This window comes from Thamnophis sirtalis, unplaced genomic scaffold (assembly GCF_051295495.1).
Source record: "Thamnophis sirtalis isolate CommonGarterSnake01/CBP01778 unplaced genomic scaffold, rThaSir2_p1.2 scaffold_1, whole genome shotgun sequence".
Classification (NCBI taxonomy): Eukaryota; Metazoa; Chordata; class Lepidosauria; order Squamata; family Natricidae; genus Thamnophis; species Thamnophis sirtalis.
In genome coordinates this window covers 52,565,778-52,581,523 of record NW_028261381.1, presented here as the reverse complement: position 1 = coordinate 52,581,523, position 15,746 = coordinate 52,565,778, and the positions used below count along the sequence as shown (strand labels likewise).

The 15,746-nt window shown below is 40.2% G+C and overlaps 1 protein-coding gene across 1 annotated transcript in view; it reads left to right on the top strand.

Annotated features, from left to right (window-relative positions):
- GLI2 (GLI family zinc finger 2) overlaps positions 1-15,746 on the top strand; it is a 329,813-nt gene that overhangs the window by 299,620 nt on the left and 14,447 nt on the right. The window contains exons 9-12 of the mRNA XM_087712078.1: positions 1,972-2,103; positions 6,501-6,650; positions 8,483-8,647; positions 12,636-12,917. Coding sequence (XP_087568204.1) covers positions 1,972-2,103; positions 6,501-6,650; positions 8,483-8,647; positions 12,636-12,917 — 729 coding nt within the window. The remainder of the gene's footprint in view (positions 1-1,971; positions 2,104-6,500; positions 6,651-8,482; positions 8,648-12,635; positions 12,918-15,746) is intronic.

Below are 15,746 nucleotides of genomic sequence, written 5' to 3'. Positions count from 1 at the left end.
TTTTCATTCTCTTCAATTGGGCATCCTATATTCCATCTCATATGTTATCAAACATATCATATCGTTGTATTATACTCTCTTGTATTTGATCAGTTCTAGATGGGATCACTCTCCTCTTGAAAGATTTGCAGGCTGGAGGTGGATCTGGAGAGTTAGGACGCACATGATTTATTTAAGCTGCAGGATCTTTCACTAGATTTGTCCAATACCTTAGCTACAGTATGACCTTTTGCAAATAGGCATAGTCTGGTTGTGCTTATCTTTAGGGCTGTCTCTGGAACTTCAACTGGTGTAAAATTCAAATGCCAAACTCTATCCATTTTCCTATCTACAGATTTCTGGTCCAGAGCACTTTTTCTTATGGCCTCCCTACATACCAGTGAAGGGTGGGGTTTGAATTGGTTTTATTTCAGGTATAAAGTGGCCACTGCGTCTTTTCTTTTTGTGAATGATGGAAATATCCGAAATATCCTCCATGTTCCCTGCACCACAGGCTCATTGTAAGATACTTCTCCTTCAGCAGTGTGTTCATGATTATGTGATCACCTGATTATGTGAAAGGCATGAAAGTGATGTTAGGTTAGGTTAACTCTGTTCATATCAACAGAGCTGATAACCAAAAATTGTAATTACTTTGGTAGTCTAGGACAGAGTTCCCCAACCTTTCCAGGGTGGAGGGGATGTTTCCATGTTAGCATCCGGGACATGCAACTCACACAAATGCACACACTCATCTGCCACTTCCACGGCCCAGTTCCAAATAGCTCATGACCCAGTAGTGGGCTGTGACCCAGGGGTTGGGGTAGGGGTGGGTTCTGGCTTCTTTTACTGCTGGTTCACTCAGGAACACGCTTCAGGTGCTTGATGCGTTCTACGCACACATGAGCAGAAGTAAAAAAACTGCTTCTGCACATGCGCAGAAGCAAAAAACAAAATGGTGGCATCTACGGCGCCACCAATAGAACTGGTTCGGGCGCGTGTCCTGCCAAGTGACTACCTACTCATCCGAACCAGTTCCTACTGGTTCGGACAAGTAGATAGTCACTTGGCAGGACCACCTCTGGGTTTGGAACCCCTGTTCTAGGAAGCCCTGGGGAAAAACTCTGCTCTGCTAAGAGCAGGGAGGCTATTTTAACAATTCAAAAAAAAAAAGAAGTGAAGGCCCCTATTCCTGGTCACTTTGCATGCTAAATAAAGTATGCCCACTCTTCCTGCTATAGTGCCATGGGTTTTTAAGAGCAAACCAGGCCCTGGCTAGACTTAGCTTCTTGTTTGCATTTGTGCCATCATAGATTCTGTCGGGACCAAAATATCCATGAAGCAGAGGCAGAATTCTTATACATCCTACATTCCTCACTGTTTGCTTGAGTGCCATTTTGGCTTAGGATTTAAATTTTAATGGAGTATCTTCCTGCATGCCCACTAAACATCTTTGCCCAGTGGCCCTCCCTTTCTCTTTCTCTTTCCCTACCATTCCAGGGAATATCCTGATGTCAGATTTACATACAAAGCAACCCTACATTTTTTTTAAAAAAACAACCTTACCTGTCCTATTTTAAGTCATTTCTATCAGCTTCCGTCCTTTACAGTTTGACTTTGCAGAACCTAGCTCTTGTTTTGTGCTTAATGTTTGTTCCTTAAGTTTTGTTAACAAAAATGTGCGATAAAAGGCCATATCAATTTTTGAGAGCAAAATGTGTTTTAAGGAAGACAGATAGAGAAACACAATGGCTGTTGATCACCCAGGCTGAAGATGTGCCTTTAATACAAAGAGGAATATTTGTTCACATTTCCTACCAACTGGCCAGCTTTATGGTGCTTGTCTCTTCATGCAAGTATAATTCAGGTCTTCTTAAGCTGATCAGGAATGCTCTCTTCTTTGACACAATGGCACCTGCTCGCTAATCTATGGGTGACTAAGGATTCTGGCAAAGCTAGTCCATCTTACTTAAAATATTTTATATCTTACAGGAACTTCTGACAGACTTGAAAGAAGAACTTGATAAGGACGAATGCAAGCAGGAGCCTGAAGTTATTTATGAGACCAACTGTCACTGGGAAGGTTGTACAAAGGAGTATGATATGCAGGAGCAGCTGGTCCACGTAAGTGTTCTTAGGAAAGAGAGCCCTTGGATTGAGGATTTAGCCTCCCATCATATCATGTGAGTTTCACAGTCAAAATTCAAACTACAAAGCTTTAAAGTTGATCCAACTGGGCATGGGGAAACCTTGCCAAGTGAAGTCAAATGTCCAGATAAATGTAGCTGCAGGAAAGTCTTGGATAGTTTTCCATGTTTCTCAGCAACCAGCATGAGAGAATAATTGGATCAATACTGATCTGTTGCTGGACTTCTTGGATCAATACTGATCTGTTGCTGGACTTTATTGTAATCTGAAAACCTTTGTGGACTAATTACTGGGTGATCCAGTCTTGTGCTGATTGTGCAATGAAGAGATGCACTGAAGAGACAAGCAGGACTACTTCTGCTTGACACTCTGCTCTCCCGGCACTTACAGTCATGTCTGCTTCCTTGTCCTGCCTAACAGGTGAGCATGTCCCAAGAGTCATTATGATAGTACAGGTGACAATACCTTCCCATTGAAACTGGGCTTCTGCTTGATCCTGCTATCACTGTTCATGCTGTCTTACATTTTTCTTGAGGGAAAATATTAGGTAATTTTGAGTAGTGGCTGCCCTCGTATAAGGTGCACATCTAAATTAATCACCACTTAGCTCTCCTTGTTAGACTGGTATCTCACCTTTCTTCTGAGACCTTGTGTTCATTGTAATGGTGTCCTTATGACACTTTGTTGAGTACACTGGAGTAAGAAATAATGCATTTTTCCCACTAGTAGTTTATAAGGTCTAGAGTCATCCAGAGATGTACTGGCCAGAAATCAAGAGCCAGAGAGTTCTAGTCCTGCCTTAGATATAAAGCCAGCTGGGTGACTTTGGGCCAGTCACTGTCTTTTAGCCCTAGGAAGCAAGTATGAGCAAACTTTGAAACTTTACCAAAAAATTTCCAGCACTCAAGTTTGACTCGAAGGCACCAAAAACAAAAATCATTCAGTGTTGTCCAAAATTGAATTAGTGAGGATAGACTTTCTAACATTTCTTTGTTGGTCTAAAACTTTGTTTTTAAAAAAACATTTCAACAATAACTAGGCAATGATATGAACACACTGTAAGGCACTACTGAGGAAATAACTATCCACCCTTAAAGATAGACCCTGTTTAAGAAACTAAAAACTAGTTTTACAATAAGATTACTGTAACACAATCTTGCAAGTCTGAATGGACTCTCCCACATGCAGATACCCACTTATCTTCATGAGAACCAGGGAAGGTTTTGTCTGCAATGTTTACTCCGGTTACAGTTTTGCCCCAAACTCAGATTTCTTTTATCTGAATGTTGTCTTGGTTATGGATCTTCCTTTTATTTCTCAGTGAGCATTTCTTCTGCTCATTACAATGGTCTATGACCATTATCACATTAAGTTGTATCCCTCCAATCACAGTAGAGGCAAAATGTTATGTGGACATAATTTGCATTACTTCACTGTCTGATGTCTATTGCCTCTGTAGAGAAATGCCACTGTAGTGAAGTGAGTGATACACTTCAACTCAGATGTTATTTGTTCATTATACTGCTTGGCCATAACATTTTTTGAATGACTTTGGTCTTCAGACATAATACTAAATCCATGAGCCTCATGCATAACCTCTGTAACCAGCTATAATGAAGCCTTAAAGGTGATTTGATTCATGATATCACGACCTACACAAAGTAATAATATGTTACAAAATGACACCTAAGGTGTCATTGGACTGATGCTTGGATTGCCATTTGCTCCCACCTTGTAGGCACTTGTCTCTATTCACTCCTCCTTCTTCCTTCAATACAATAAATACAAGCCAGTTGTTTACTTTTGCTTTTGATTCTCAACAAACCAGTTCATCATTGTTTGTAAAAATGGGTTTTTCCTATTCAAATGCAATAGTGTTCGCCCAAAACTGTTCATATAAACAACTTCTGATAGGCAAAGAGTGTCATGCCATGGCTTGCCGTTATATCAAAAATGACTCATTATTTTCCATCAAAGAAATTACGAGGAATTAGTGAGATAATTCTACTCTAAAAGAATGTTGTTCTAAATTCTACAGAGAAAAGGAATTTAGAAAGATAACATAAGATTGTGCGCTCTGTGTAGTTATTAAAGGAAGTTTTGCTTTCACATGAATGCTTCTCCTCAAAAGTATCCAGGCTCTCGTATGAGTTGCGTGCCTCTAGGGATGCAGCACACATGTTAAATCTCAGTGTTAAATGGGGGGGGGGGGGGAATCCAGATTCTAAGAAACCCTTCAGGTATTGCATTTTTAAGACTTTGTATCTAGAAACAATTATATGGTTGCAAAATGGTTTGTTTCATATTCTTTGACTATGGATAATTATATGTAATTATATTTTTCCTAAAATGTAGTAAAAAAGTCAGCCTTAAAACAAGATCTAATATTTCAACTTCTTAACAATTTAATAACTTTAATAACTTCTTAACAATTTAATATTTGAGTAAAAATAGATTTACTAGGTTTGGGCTATAAGTACCTAGAAAAATTACTAGGTGCCAGAAAAGTTATGTTAGTCTCTTGGCTGTCCTCTGGTGATCTCCTATACTTTTGCAACCTTAGAACCAGGATCCCCCGAAATCTTATAGATCTGAGGATAAAAATACAGATAAAAATCTGTTTAAAAATACAGAACATGAGATTTGTCCTTCTGCCATCCACTTATCCTGTTACAAGTGATTTAAGAATTTTTCAAGAATTATTTAACCAGGGATCATTTTCAACAACACATCACTAAGTGGAGGCTGCAGACAGGCAGAGGTAATATCAGTTCGTGTAACAGAGCTGGTCTTAGTGTCTTCTCCCATATCTCCACACTGTGTAGTAGCAGATTCCTTTGGGGTTCTAAGGGTTCACAATCAGGTCAATTTCATTGTGTAACTATCACCACGGACCAATCCTTTGTATGGCAGAATTACATGGCACCCACATATGATTCTACAGTATGCTAATTATACTCTTCATTTTTCTTAATAGCTGTATGCACATTACACATTTTCCACTTTGATACTTCATTATTTGTCATGAATTTTTCTGAAGCAACCTTGGAATTCTGTTTGATGTGAGTGCGAGAAAATCTCAGACAGTACCCCATCAAAAACCTACAGATCTCTTCAAGCAGTGAAATGCCTATTAAACCAGCATATGTTGGCCTGAGTTGTTATATGGGCAATAGCTAGTAGCCTAAAGAAGATGTTCTTATAGATCTAAGCAAGCGAGCGACATCAAATAAGAACTGCCCTATTGACACAATAAGGAAGAATCACAGTTTTGTGCTGTGGATTTAAATTATTCCTTATGGGCTTTCATATTAGCAATGCTCTGTTTAGACCACATTTTGGGAATATGTTAACTCTTTCTTTCTTTATGTTGATGCAAAATGAACTTGGAGTGCAACTGAAATTTACTCAAAGCTGTCTGCAATCCAAGAATGTCCTTAAATTACATTCTGCAAATACACAGAGCAAAAGAAGCTCGTTCCTGCACGTTGCCTGAATGACAAGTCCTGGGGGGTGGGGTGGGGGGGAACTGCTTCAAAGCTCTTGTTGGAACAGTAGGCTATAAATGTAACAAAGTGACCTAAATAACTGTTGATTGTATGTTTCATTTGAAAAGAGTTTGAATCAGAACAGGATTAAAATTAAGAAATTCTTGTGCTCTAAATGTTCCTCTGACCAGGTTTTGTGATTGCTGTGGATCGTGAAGACAACAAGTTATGAATCCATAACACAAAGCATCCGGAGGGCAGAAAGATTTCCCTAAATAAACATGTACATTGATATATTCTGAAATATCTGACACTGCCTTTTGAAGCCAAACCTCCTCTGAGCAAATTTCAGGGTGAAGTTTAAAATAGAATTTTTGGGGAGGTGGGGCTTCAAATCAGTGTTTACTCCTGACAAATGCCCAGACCAGTCAGTCCCTGAAGTTTTCTTGTCAAGGTTTTTAGAAGTGAAATAAGAAGTACTGGCCCAAGGTCACTCAGCTGGCTTTGTGCCTAAGGTGGGACTAGAACTCATGGTCTCCCAGTTTCTAGCCTGTTGCCTTAAGCACTACAACAAACTGGCTCTCAAAAGAGGAAATATTGCAAGGGATTTGTCCAGACAGACATCAGGAGTCAACATTGACTGAAAGGCACCCAAAAGAAAAAGACACAAATTACACTTAACTAAGTCCACTTACCAAAAACAACTGCATTAATAATACAGTGACAGGATTTTATTCATTTAAGAGCAATCCAGACCTTCCAGGCAACCTGTCAAGGAGAGACTCGAGCACAATAAGATGCCCTTCCATCTTCCTGGCAGAAGTGACATGGGGATGCCAACCGTCTCATTTCACAGCACAGCTTCTTCTTCTTCTTGCTTTTCAGCACATCAACAATGATCATATTCATGGGGAAAAGAAGGAATTTGTTTGTCGCTGGCAGGAATGTACCCGGGAACAGAAGCCTTTCAAAGCACAATACATGTTAGTGGTGCACATGCGAAGGCATACTGGAGAAAAACCCCACAAGTGCACGGTAAGAGTGTCACTGCGGAAGTGTGCTCAGCCGGAGGCGTTTTGCAAACAAGCTACTGCAGGCATGTGCCTCTCAGCTTCCCTAGCCAACACAAGCAGATCAGCAGCCCCTGCAATCTGGAGCAGATTAAAGATATAAACTCTTTCCTCTGCCATAGCACTGAGCGAATGAGAGGAAGACCCTTTCAGTGGCAGGGAAGGAAAAGAGGATCTCTCTCTTTCTGATCTGCATCTGATTGGAGGGAAAGTCTTTATGACCTCAAGGTAGAAAAACCCAGGATTTCTTTGCAGAGGTGGGGTCTGGTGCAAAAGGAGGAGAAGGAAAGATGTTTGGCAGGCGATTAAGAGAACCCCACACTCTGATTTCAGCCTCTGTCCCAGATGTGAGTTGCCAATTTTTTTTACTACTGGTTTGGTCACGCTCCTGCACATGCTCATGTGTGCGCACAATGCTTCTGTGCATGTGGGCGGAGCTTTCTGCCGCAGCTACTACTGGTTCGGCCGATCCGAGCTAAACCAGCAGCAACCCACCTCTGCTCTGCCCCAAGTCTCCAATACTATAATCCCCGACATGTGGCTATAAGCACAGTGCCGGTTTCAGTATTTGAAGAATATCCCTACATTTCTCACTGTCTACACACTTGTGCTTATTAAGTATATAATATGCAGCAAAATATCCACTGTGTATCCAGCAAAACAGCAAAGACTGGCCCCAATCAAGAGGAGACTTTATGCTGTGTGCCACTATCTCCTGCAGATTAGCAAAACAGAGATTTCATAGCAAGCAAGGCTCTGATTCTCCTCCTTCTGCTGGTCTCCTGTTAAAGCAAATTAATTATGTCTGATTCATGTCCCCCATTTAGATGTGTTCTTTATTTGAAACACCACAAAGTAATTTGAGAATTCTAAGGGTTAAAGCAATGTCTCCTGCAGTGGTGAAATCTAATTTTTTTTTGCCATCGGTTCTGTGGTGTGGCTTGGTGGTGGGGGTGGGGGTCATGTAACTGGGTGGGTGTGGCCAACTTTTTTTCACTTTTTAAAGCTTTTTTTTACTACCAGTTCGGGTGAACCTTAGCATTTTTTGATAGCAAACCGGCAGAACCAGTAGCATTTCACCCCTGGTCTCCTGCATCCAGGAATGGAAGCGTCTAGCCAGCTGTGATCCCATTGGCACCTTTAACTTCAGAGCTAAAGACCCCTTCCACACAGTGCCAAAATCTAAATTAAAAATTCATTTACTGAAGAAGTGTCCAGGTTCCTTGTGCAACATGTCTCAGCCTGCCCTTGTTCTTTAAAATCAACTGAGATAAGGAATGGGATATCAAACAGAAGGCCAAGGTTACAACCTTCATCTTGCATCCTTATTTACAATAAAGAATTGGATGGAAGTCAATCCCATCGGATACTGAGATCCGGGCATAGAAATAGGAAACTGGTTGGCCAACTGCTCAAATATGGAAGTTTGTATTCATAATTGCTATGTGCTGGTTAAAGGTTTTGGTGTAGTTTGCTGCAATTGAGTGACTATCCAGATCTCTGCAGCCCAGTTCTGAACACAAACTCTTAACAGGAATGCTTCATGCATGAAAATTGTGATGAAGAGACCCCCAATGAGTGGTTTGGTCTTAAAAGTACAAGCACCTGCTTTCCATCAGTTGCCCAGATTACAAAGTGCATTAAAAAAAGAAAAGGGGGGAGGACCTTCTCTGTCTCAGACTCCTCATGAAAGCTAAGATCTGCCTGGGATTTATTCTCTTCAAGAGAGATTAAAACCAGATGAGATGGAAAAATGCCTCCAGCTGATTAACACTCCAGTTTTCTTTCATTTTTTAGTTTGAAGGTTGCTCCAAAGCCTATTCGCGGCTAGAGAACTTAAAGACACACCTGAGGTCACATACAGGAGAAAAACCTTATGTCTGTGAACACGAGGGCTGCAATAAGGCCTTTTCCAATGCTTCTGATCGAGCAAAACACCAGAACAGAACACATTCCAATGAGGTAGGGAATGTTTGTATCAAACTTTTTTCTTTTTTATATATATAAAAAGCTTTCTTATTTTTTATTCTCTTATATACCACTGTAAGTATACGTTCACATAATTGTTATTATTCTTTACATTTGTCATTCTTATACATTTGCTTTTCCATTTAATAGGTTATAATATACAATTTGGGTTTCTTTATTTACCAACCCTTCCACCTGTTGTAACACCACTTTATTTTCACTTTCTTTTCTCCCTCCCTCCCTTCTCTACTTTCTTCCTTTCTCTTCTCCTTCCCCTTCCTTCTTCCCTTACCTGTCCCCTACTCCTGCTCTTCTTCCCCTTCCTATCCTCTCTCCTTCTCTTCCTCTCCTTTCCACCCTCCTCTCCTTACCTCTTTCTCTCTTTTTTTCTATGTTGCTAATAATATGCAGTGATTTGTATTATAATCCTACCATAGTGACTTTTTCTCATATATTGTGCTGGAAGGGGAGATGTAGCTAGTTTAATACCAGCACTTTTTCTCATATAAATTGGGCCAGATTGAGTATTCCTCCTGCTCAGTTTTAGTTGGTATATTTGTGAAATAAATTCACCAAGCTAGCCTCTGAGTGCCTAAAACTAAATGAAATGGCTGGCCTTGGGAGTGCGTAGGGCTGTGGCATAAGACAAATATTGTGTCCTCTTCTTTGCTAATTAAGATCCATTATTAGTAACTGGGGAAGGTCAGGAAATTGTATTTATTGTAACAACATGTGATGGTCTGCTGCAAATGGCTAATGCTGAGGTTGAAACTTATATTACCACTAATTAAGCAAAGGACAGTAAGGGGAAATGCTCCAGAGTTCTGAAAAACCACTGGGACTGGGTAACATTAATTTATAATCTAATTATAAGTATACTTTATAATGAACAAGTGGAACAATATAAGCAGAAAATTTTAAAAGTGATATCGAATTCAAAAACTTGGGGATCATTGACAGTGATGTACCCCAGTGAGGTGCTTTGAAGCTCTTTTGCCACCTCACTGCTTCCTTTCAAACAAATATTTTTGTTAACAAATACCATCTCATATTTGTTACGGATGGCTTGAAGGCAAAAGACTGCGCTGATGGCAGAAGGCTACCAATGGTAAGAAGTGGAGCCATCAAAACCCTTTATTAAGCAGGGGAAATTTTGCCCCCTAAAAAAAGGGGTGGGGAGAGAAAATTAAGATAAGCCAAAGTTGTAGCTGCACCCCAAAGTAGGCCCATGAGTCAAAGTAGTCTAGTCTGCTTGTAGACAGCTCACACCTAGCTAGGTAGATTTACCAAGAGGCAACAAATTCTCCAGATGGGATTATTATAAAACTCTCAACTCTCTTTTTTCTCTCTCTTGCCTCTTTCCCTTTTTCTGTCTGTCTGTCTGTCTGTCTGTCTGTCTGTCTGTCTGTCTGTCTGTCTCTCTCTCTCTCTCTCTCTCTCTCTCTCTCTCTCTTCTGAAGTTATTTATATGTTTCTCTTTCTTCAAAGGCAAGGCTGGTGGAAGCTTCAAATTGGCCTCTTTTCTTTTTTTTCTTTCTTCTTCTTTTTGAGCAGATCTAAATTATTGTATAGTTTCCTCACTAAAGAAATGATGCTTGGTTCTTCTTATTATCTCTTTAGACCCTTAGCAAAGGCAACGTAGTTGCCTTAAATGTTTTAAGAATGTTGCTTGTTTAGGGTTAATCTCTACTTGTTTTGTGCAGAAATTGTAACTGTTGTGTTATTGGGTTTATTTGCACATCCCCCTACATGCCCATCAAATGAGATGGATGAAATGTAAACAATGGAATCAATTCAGGGGCTTTGTGAGAGGAGAAAGATAAAACTTTCCGGGTGGGTTCAGAGGACTGATCACAATAAAATAGGAACATACTTAATAAAGGAGCTTCCAATCCATTTTGGAATAGTGTCAGCCATCTTTTATCTTCTGATCATTGGGATCTGCTACCCCAACTCAGTCTTAAACATTTTTGCTCAAAGGACCCTTTCTATTTTCAGTTTAGTTAATTATTTTAAAAATTGTAAATATTGTTAATAATAAATATTATTTAATAATAAAATATTATTTCATCTTTTTAAACTACCTATCTCCCACACAGAGAGACTAGTGCAGTGGTGGGTTCCTACCCTTTGGATCAGTTCGGCCGAACCGGTAGTGGTTCAGCGGCCTGGGTCGCTGGAACTGGCAGCGTCCCAAGCCTGCCACGCCCCCAAACATTTTTCCGGGTGGCGCCATAGGCACCGCCATCTTGTTTTTTGCTTCTGCGCAGAACAATTTTTATTGCACTGCACATGTGCACACTGCGCGCATCCAGGTACGTGCATGCACAGCGTACCCATGAGCAAACCGGCAGTAGTGCCTGCCGGAACCCACCCCTGGATTAGTGTGCCTAGGTCCTACCTTTAATCCTATTAGGGATTGCAGAAGGGCCTGTGAATGAATATAAGGCACTCTTCTTACCTGGGAAACTAGATTGTTTCCATCCTTCTGATCTTACCCATCCATCTTAGAAATGGGTGAATTAGCTAGTAGGATTTTACATTCCCTGTATATGGAAAGCAATATCTAAATCAGAATTAAGGAAAGTAAAAAAAGTATTTTGCTAAGCAGTAAATTAGCATTCTTTGGATGGTCTCCTTCTAAGAACTAATGGAAAAAGTCTTGAAGCAGCCTGAAGCAGAATGTTACATGAATCCAGCCTTTCAGAAGGAGATACCAGAACTATCTTGCTGAAAGCAGATTTTAAGAAATGGCATTTGGTTTGGGGGAGGGGTCTCTTTTCTGCTTGCTTGTTTGCTTGCTTCTCTCTCTAACTGTAGAGCCAAACACTGTTTATTTGTGCTGTGGTTATCAATGGCAGCTCAAATTTTCAAAGTTATGGAATCATCTTCAAAAATCACTCTCGGGCTTTGGATTTCACTCCACAGCATAAACAGCTACCTATTTGACAGCTGGTGGAGATATGCGGGAGATCTGATGGGCTACAAACCCAGTTCACATTGACTCCACTTTCTGTAGAATAGGATGTCTATCTCCCTCCCATCAACGATCCAAGCCAATTACATTTGAAAATAAAGTTGCCCTAAAGAGATTTCTTGCATGTCCCAGCCACATCCCGTGCTAATCTTCCTAATGCAGTAACGTGAACAAATGGAAATCAGTCCAATGCAATTATTGGGCCAAGTGTTAAAATGTTTTGACAATTCACAATTTCTCATTTTCTGTTTGGAGTTTGCATACGCAGGATTCTTACACTGGAATCATCCTTTCATTGTTTATGAATAGCTAAGAAGAATGAATAGATCCAAAGGAAGGCCACATCAAGATTGTTTGCAAAACAAGCAAATCTGACAAAACAAGCTATCTACTCCTAAAGTGTTCCTCCTTCAGCAACATTAAGGTCCCAGAATGTAAAAATACACTTCTGTCTGAGTAGTGATAGTATCTATGATACATACACAAGTTGCTGTATATTTAAAACATATCAGCCCCATGTCACAAAATAACAGAATAACAGAGTTGAAAGGGTCGCTGGAGGTCTTCTAATCCAACTCCTGCTCAGGCAGGAAATTCTATACCATTTCAGACAAATGGCAGTCCAATCTCTTCTTAAAAACGTCCCGTGTTGGAACACCCACAGCTTCCGGAGACAAGCCCTTCCACTGATTAATTGTTCTGACTGTCAGGAAATTTCTCCTTATTTCTAGGCTGGTCATCTCCTTGATTAGTTTCCGTCCATTGCTTCTTGACCTGCCTTCAGGTGCCTTGAAGGATAGGTTGACCCCCTCTTCTCTGTGGTACCTGTGCTGTTGGTTTTTCTTGCCTAAATGTAAAAAAAAAACATTTCTCACATACTTTTCTTACCTTTCTCACATTCTCACCATTTTCTCTCCACAAAATTGCCACTAAACTACAGCTGTAGTTTCTCAGCTGTTTTATTATTATTTTGGTGAATCACCTCAGCTTTGTTACTTTTGGCAGAAACCCTATGTCTGCAAGATCCCAGGCTGCACCAAGAGATACACAGACCCCAGCTCTCTCAGGAAACACGTGAAGACAGTGCATGGACCAGAAGCCCATGTCACCAAAAAGCAACGCAATGACATTCATCTGAGGCCACCTGTCCTTAAGGAAAACAATGACAATGAAGCAAGTGCCAAGCAGAGCAGCCGGTCTACTGAAGAACGGACTGAGGCAAACAGCACCACCACAGGCACAGAGGACAGTTTACAAGTCAAAACGATAAAGACAGAGAAGTCTGTGGTAAGAGAAGCACTTGCTTTAGTTGACTTATTGACAGTACTGTATAATATGTAGCAAATAGATATTGACTCTTTCTCCACCCCACCCTCAAACACATAGCTGTGCAATCTTTTCTGATCTCCCAGTTTAGATTTTGCCTTAGCCCAGCTCCATTTTTTTCAGTATCCTTTTGCATGTCAGATTCAAGACTTCATACATCCACAGACATGTATAATAGATATTTACATACATAAGCCAAACAAAAGATGAAAAAATTAACATTTGGAATTTCTGTCTAAGAATGGGAAAACTGTTTTTCCTGATGAATGAAACAGCAGACTAGCTTTTATATTACACTGTGATTAAAATTTGATAGGATTCCCAGGAGCACATCTATAAAATACAATTGTCCACGCTCACAGAGATAATATTTTGAATTTTAATAACAAATAAAACTACAATTGCCAGAGTATTCTTCTTTTGTACAAAGACTTTATTTTTCTGATGCCTATGTTCTAAGCAAGACCATAATTATGCTCTATACTAGTAGTGTCCATTTGGTTGTCCAAACTATTATGAAAAGACATTTTGAAGACTCAGTGTGACAAGCTCAGATGTAGAGTTCTATGCTACATTCTTGACACATTACACAAATTATACCCTCTCTAAATATCCTAGCAAAGTTGTGATAAACTTTCCTACTCCTGTGACAACTCACCTCAGCATCTGCTCTGCTTTTCTTGCTTTCCTCAATTTTTCTCTTTAGTTCCAGTATTTAGTGACACAGGCAGGCATTGTTGTTATGACTTGCAAAGTCATGTCTGACCCATCGCAACCCCATAGACAACATTCCTCCAGGCCTTCTTGTCCTCCACCATCCCCCGGAATCCATTTAGGTTCACGCCAACTGCTTCAGTGACTCCATCCAGCCACTTCATTCAGGCATACTAACTTGGAAATTTCAATATGAGGACTGAAGCATTTTGCAATGAAAAGATAAGCTGAAAAAAAGCTTGTCTATTGTGCTCTTTGTCTTAATTTTGACTGGAAGTTGGTGGAGTTTCTCTCCTCTAGCAAGAAAGGTGGACAAGAGGACATATTGCTTAAAATATTAAATAAACATTTTTCTTCCCAACAGAACCTATGGAAGATGCCCATATTTGTATGTGAATGAATGTGTGTGGCCTGGTCTGGCTTTATTCATCTGGCTAAAATAGGAGCCATGGCCAGGGCTGGGATTGAAAAATTTAAGCAACTGGTTTCTGTCCACCCCACCCCTGGCCATGGCATGTTCTTGCCAAAGTAATCAAAAGTAAACAAAACTCAACCACTGTTTTTTAAAATAATATTGACATTTATTACGTGAGACTAATAATATTGACAAATATTTAAACCATTTATGCAATTACTATAGTAATTATCAATTCTGCAGAATACATTGATTTTTACATGACCAGATGACAGGTGGGGAGGCTGAGAAATACATACCTTAAATTCATTGCAGATATGATTTAGCCAGTAGGTCTGCACTATGAAATACCAGAAATTGCATTTGAATTAAATATAAAACCAGGATACATTGAACAAGTATCCCTAAGAAAATGTCAACCACAAATGTGAAGTTCATTACTGATGTTTAAATAAGATATACATTTTAATGTTAGTGATAATATGGAGAGCTACATTTCACATTCTGTATATTTGAGTGGTACAAAATACCACTTCAGGACATCTGAGTGAAGGAGTGAAATTATTTCGGGAATTGGATACTCTGAAAATATTTATTTTCTGATCCCTCATGATGAGACGTCAGTACTGATTGTGTACCAAGGCATATTGTCACATTTGGATTCTGTAAAGGGCTATATACATTCACGGTAGTGTAAAAACAGATTATAAATGTGATATTACAGACATTCGAGCAGTGTTTTATCTGTGCTATGGCTATTGCTAATCTGCCATTATTATTATTTTTTGCCTCATGTCTTGTTCCATCTATAACCTCAACCCTTCCACTTTGTGTTGTCTGCGTTCTAACAACCTGTTCTTTCTCCTCTCTTCACTTTTTCTACTCAACTTCATAAGGACAGTCGGTACTAAGGTGAGCAAATACCCTGTCTTTGTCAAAGCCTCTTACAAAAGACATAATGTGCTTTGTCCTGTGTGTGGGGGGGGGGGCTAAGCAAACCAGCTGTGAGGTTGGTCTCTGTGGAGTTCCTGCAGGAGCTATGATGGCCTGTTTGGAAAATAGTTAAGCATCTGTTACAGTGTTCTGCAATTCTTTCTTTCTCATCCTTTCTATGTTTGGCATTCCACAAGTAAACTAACTATTCTATTGAGAATCCACGCCTATAAAATTCATTAGACAAATCCTCCCTGGTCCACAATTTATGAGGGAGTGGTAATTCCTCAATTCAAGAAACAGTGTTGAATGAAATTTTCAGCTTAGGATACACTATGGCCCTGATGGCGAACCTTTTCGTCACCAAATGCCGGAAAGGGAGCGCTTTGTAAATAAATGCTCATCTGGGCCGCGACCCGGAAGAGGAGTTGCCCAGGGAGCATGCACCTGCCAGAAAATGAACTTATGGTTTCTGATGTGCATATGTGCAACGGCCAGAAACTCTTCCGGTTACTGCTGTGCATGCGTGCGTGCTGATCAGCTAGCCGGCGCACATGTTTATGCTGGAAAATGGAAGACCAGCTCTTCCAGTTTCCAGCACTGCCACATGCACAGAGACCAGCTGATCATTGCATGTGCATGCACACCAGAAACAGGTGACGCCACGCGTGCCAGGTAACATGGCTCCATGTGCCATTTCAGGCACCCGTGCCATAAGTTCGCCATCA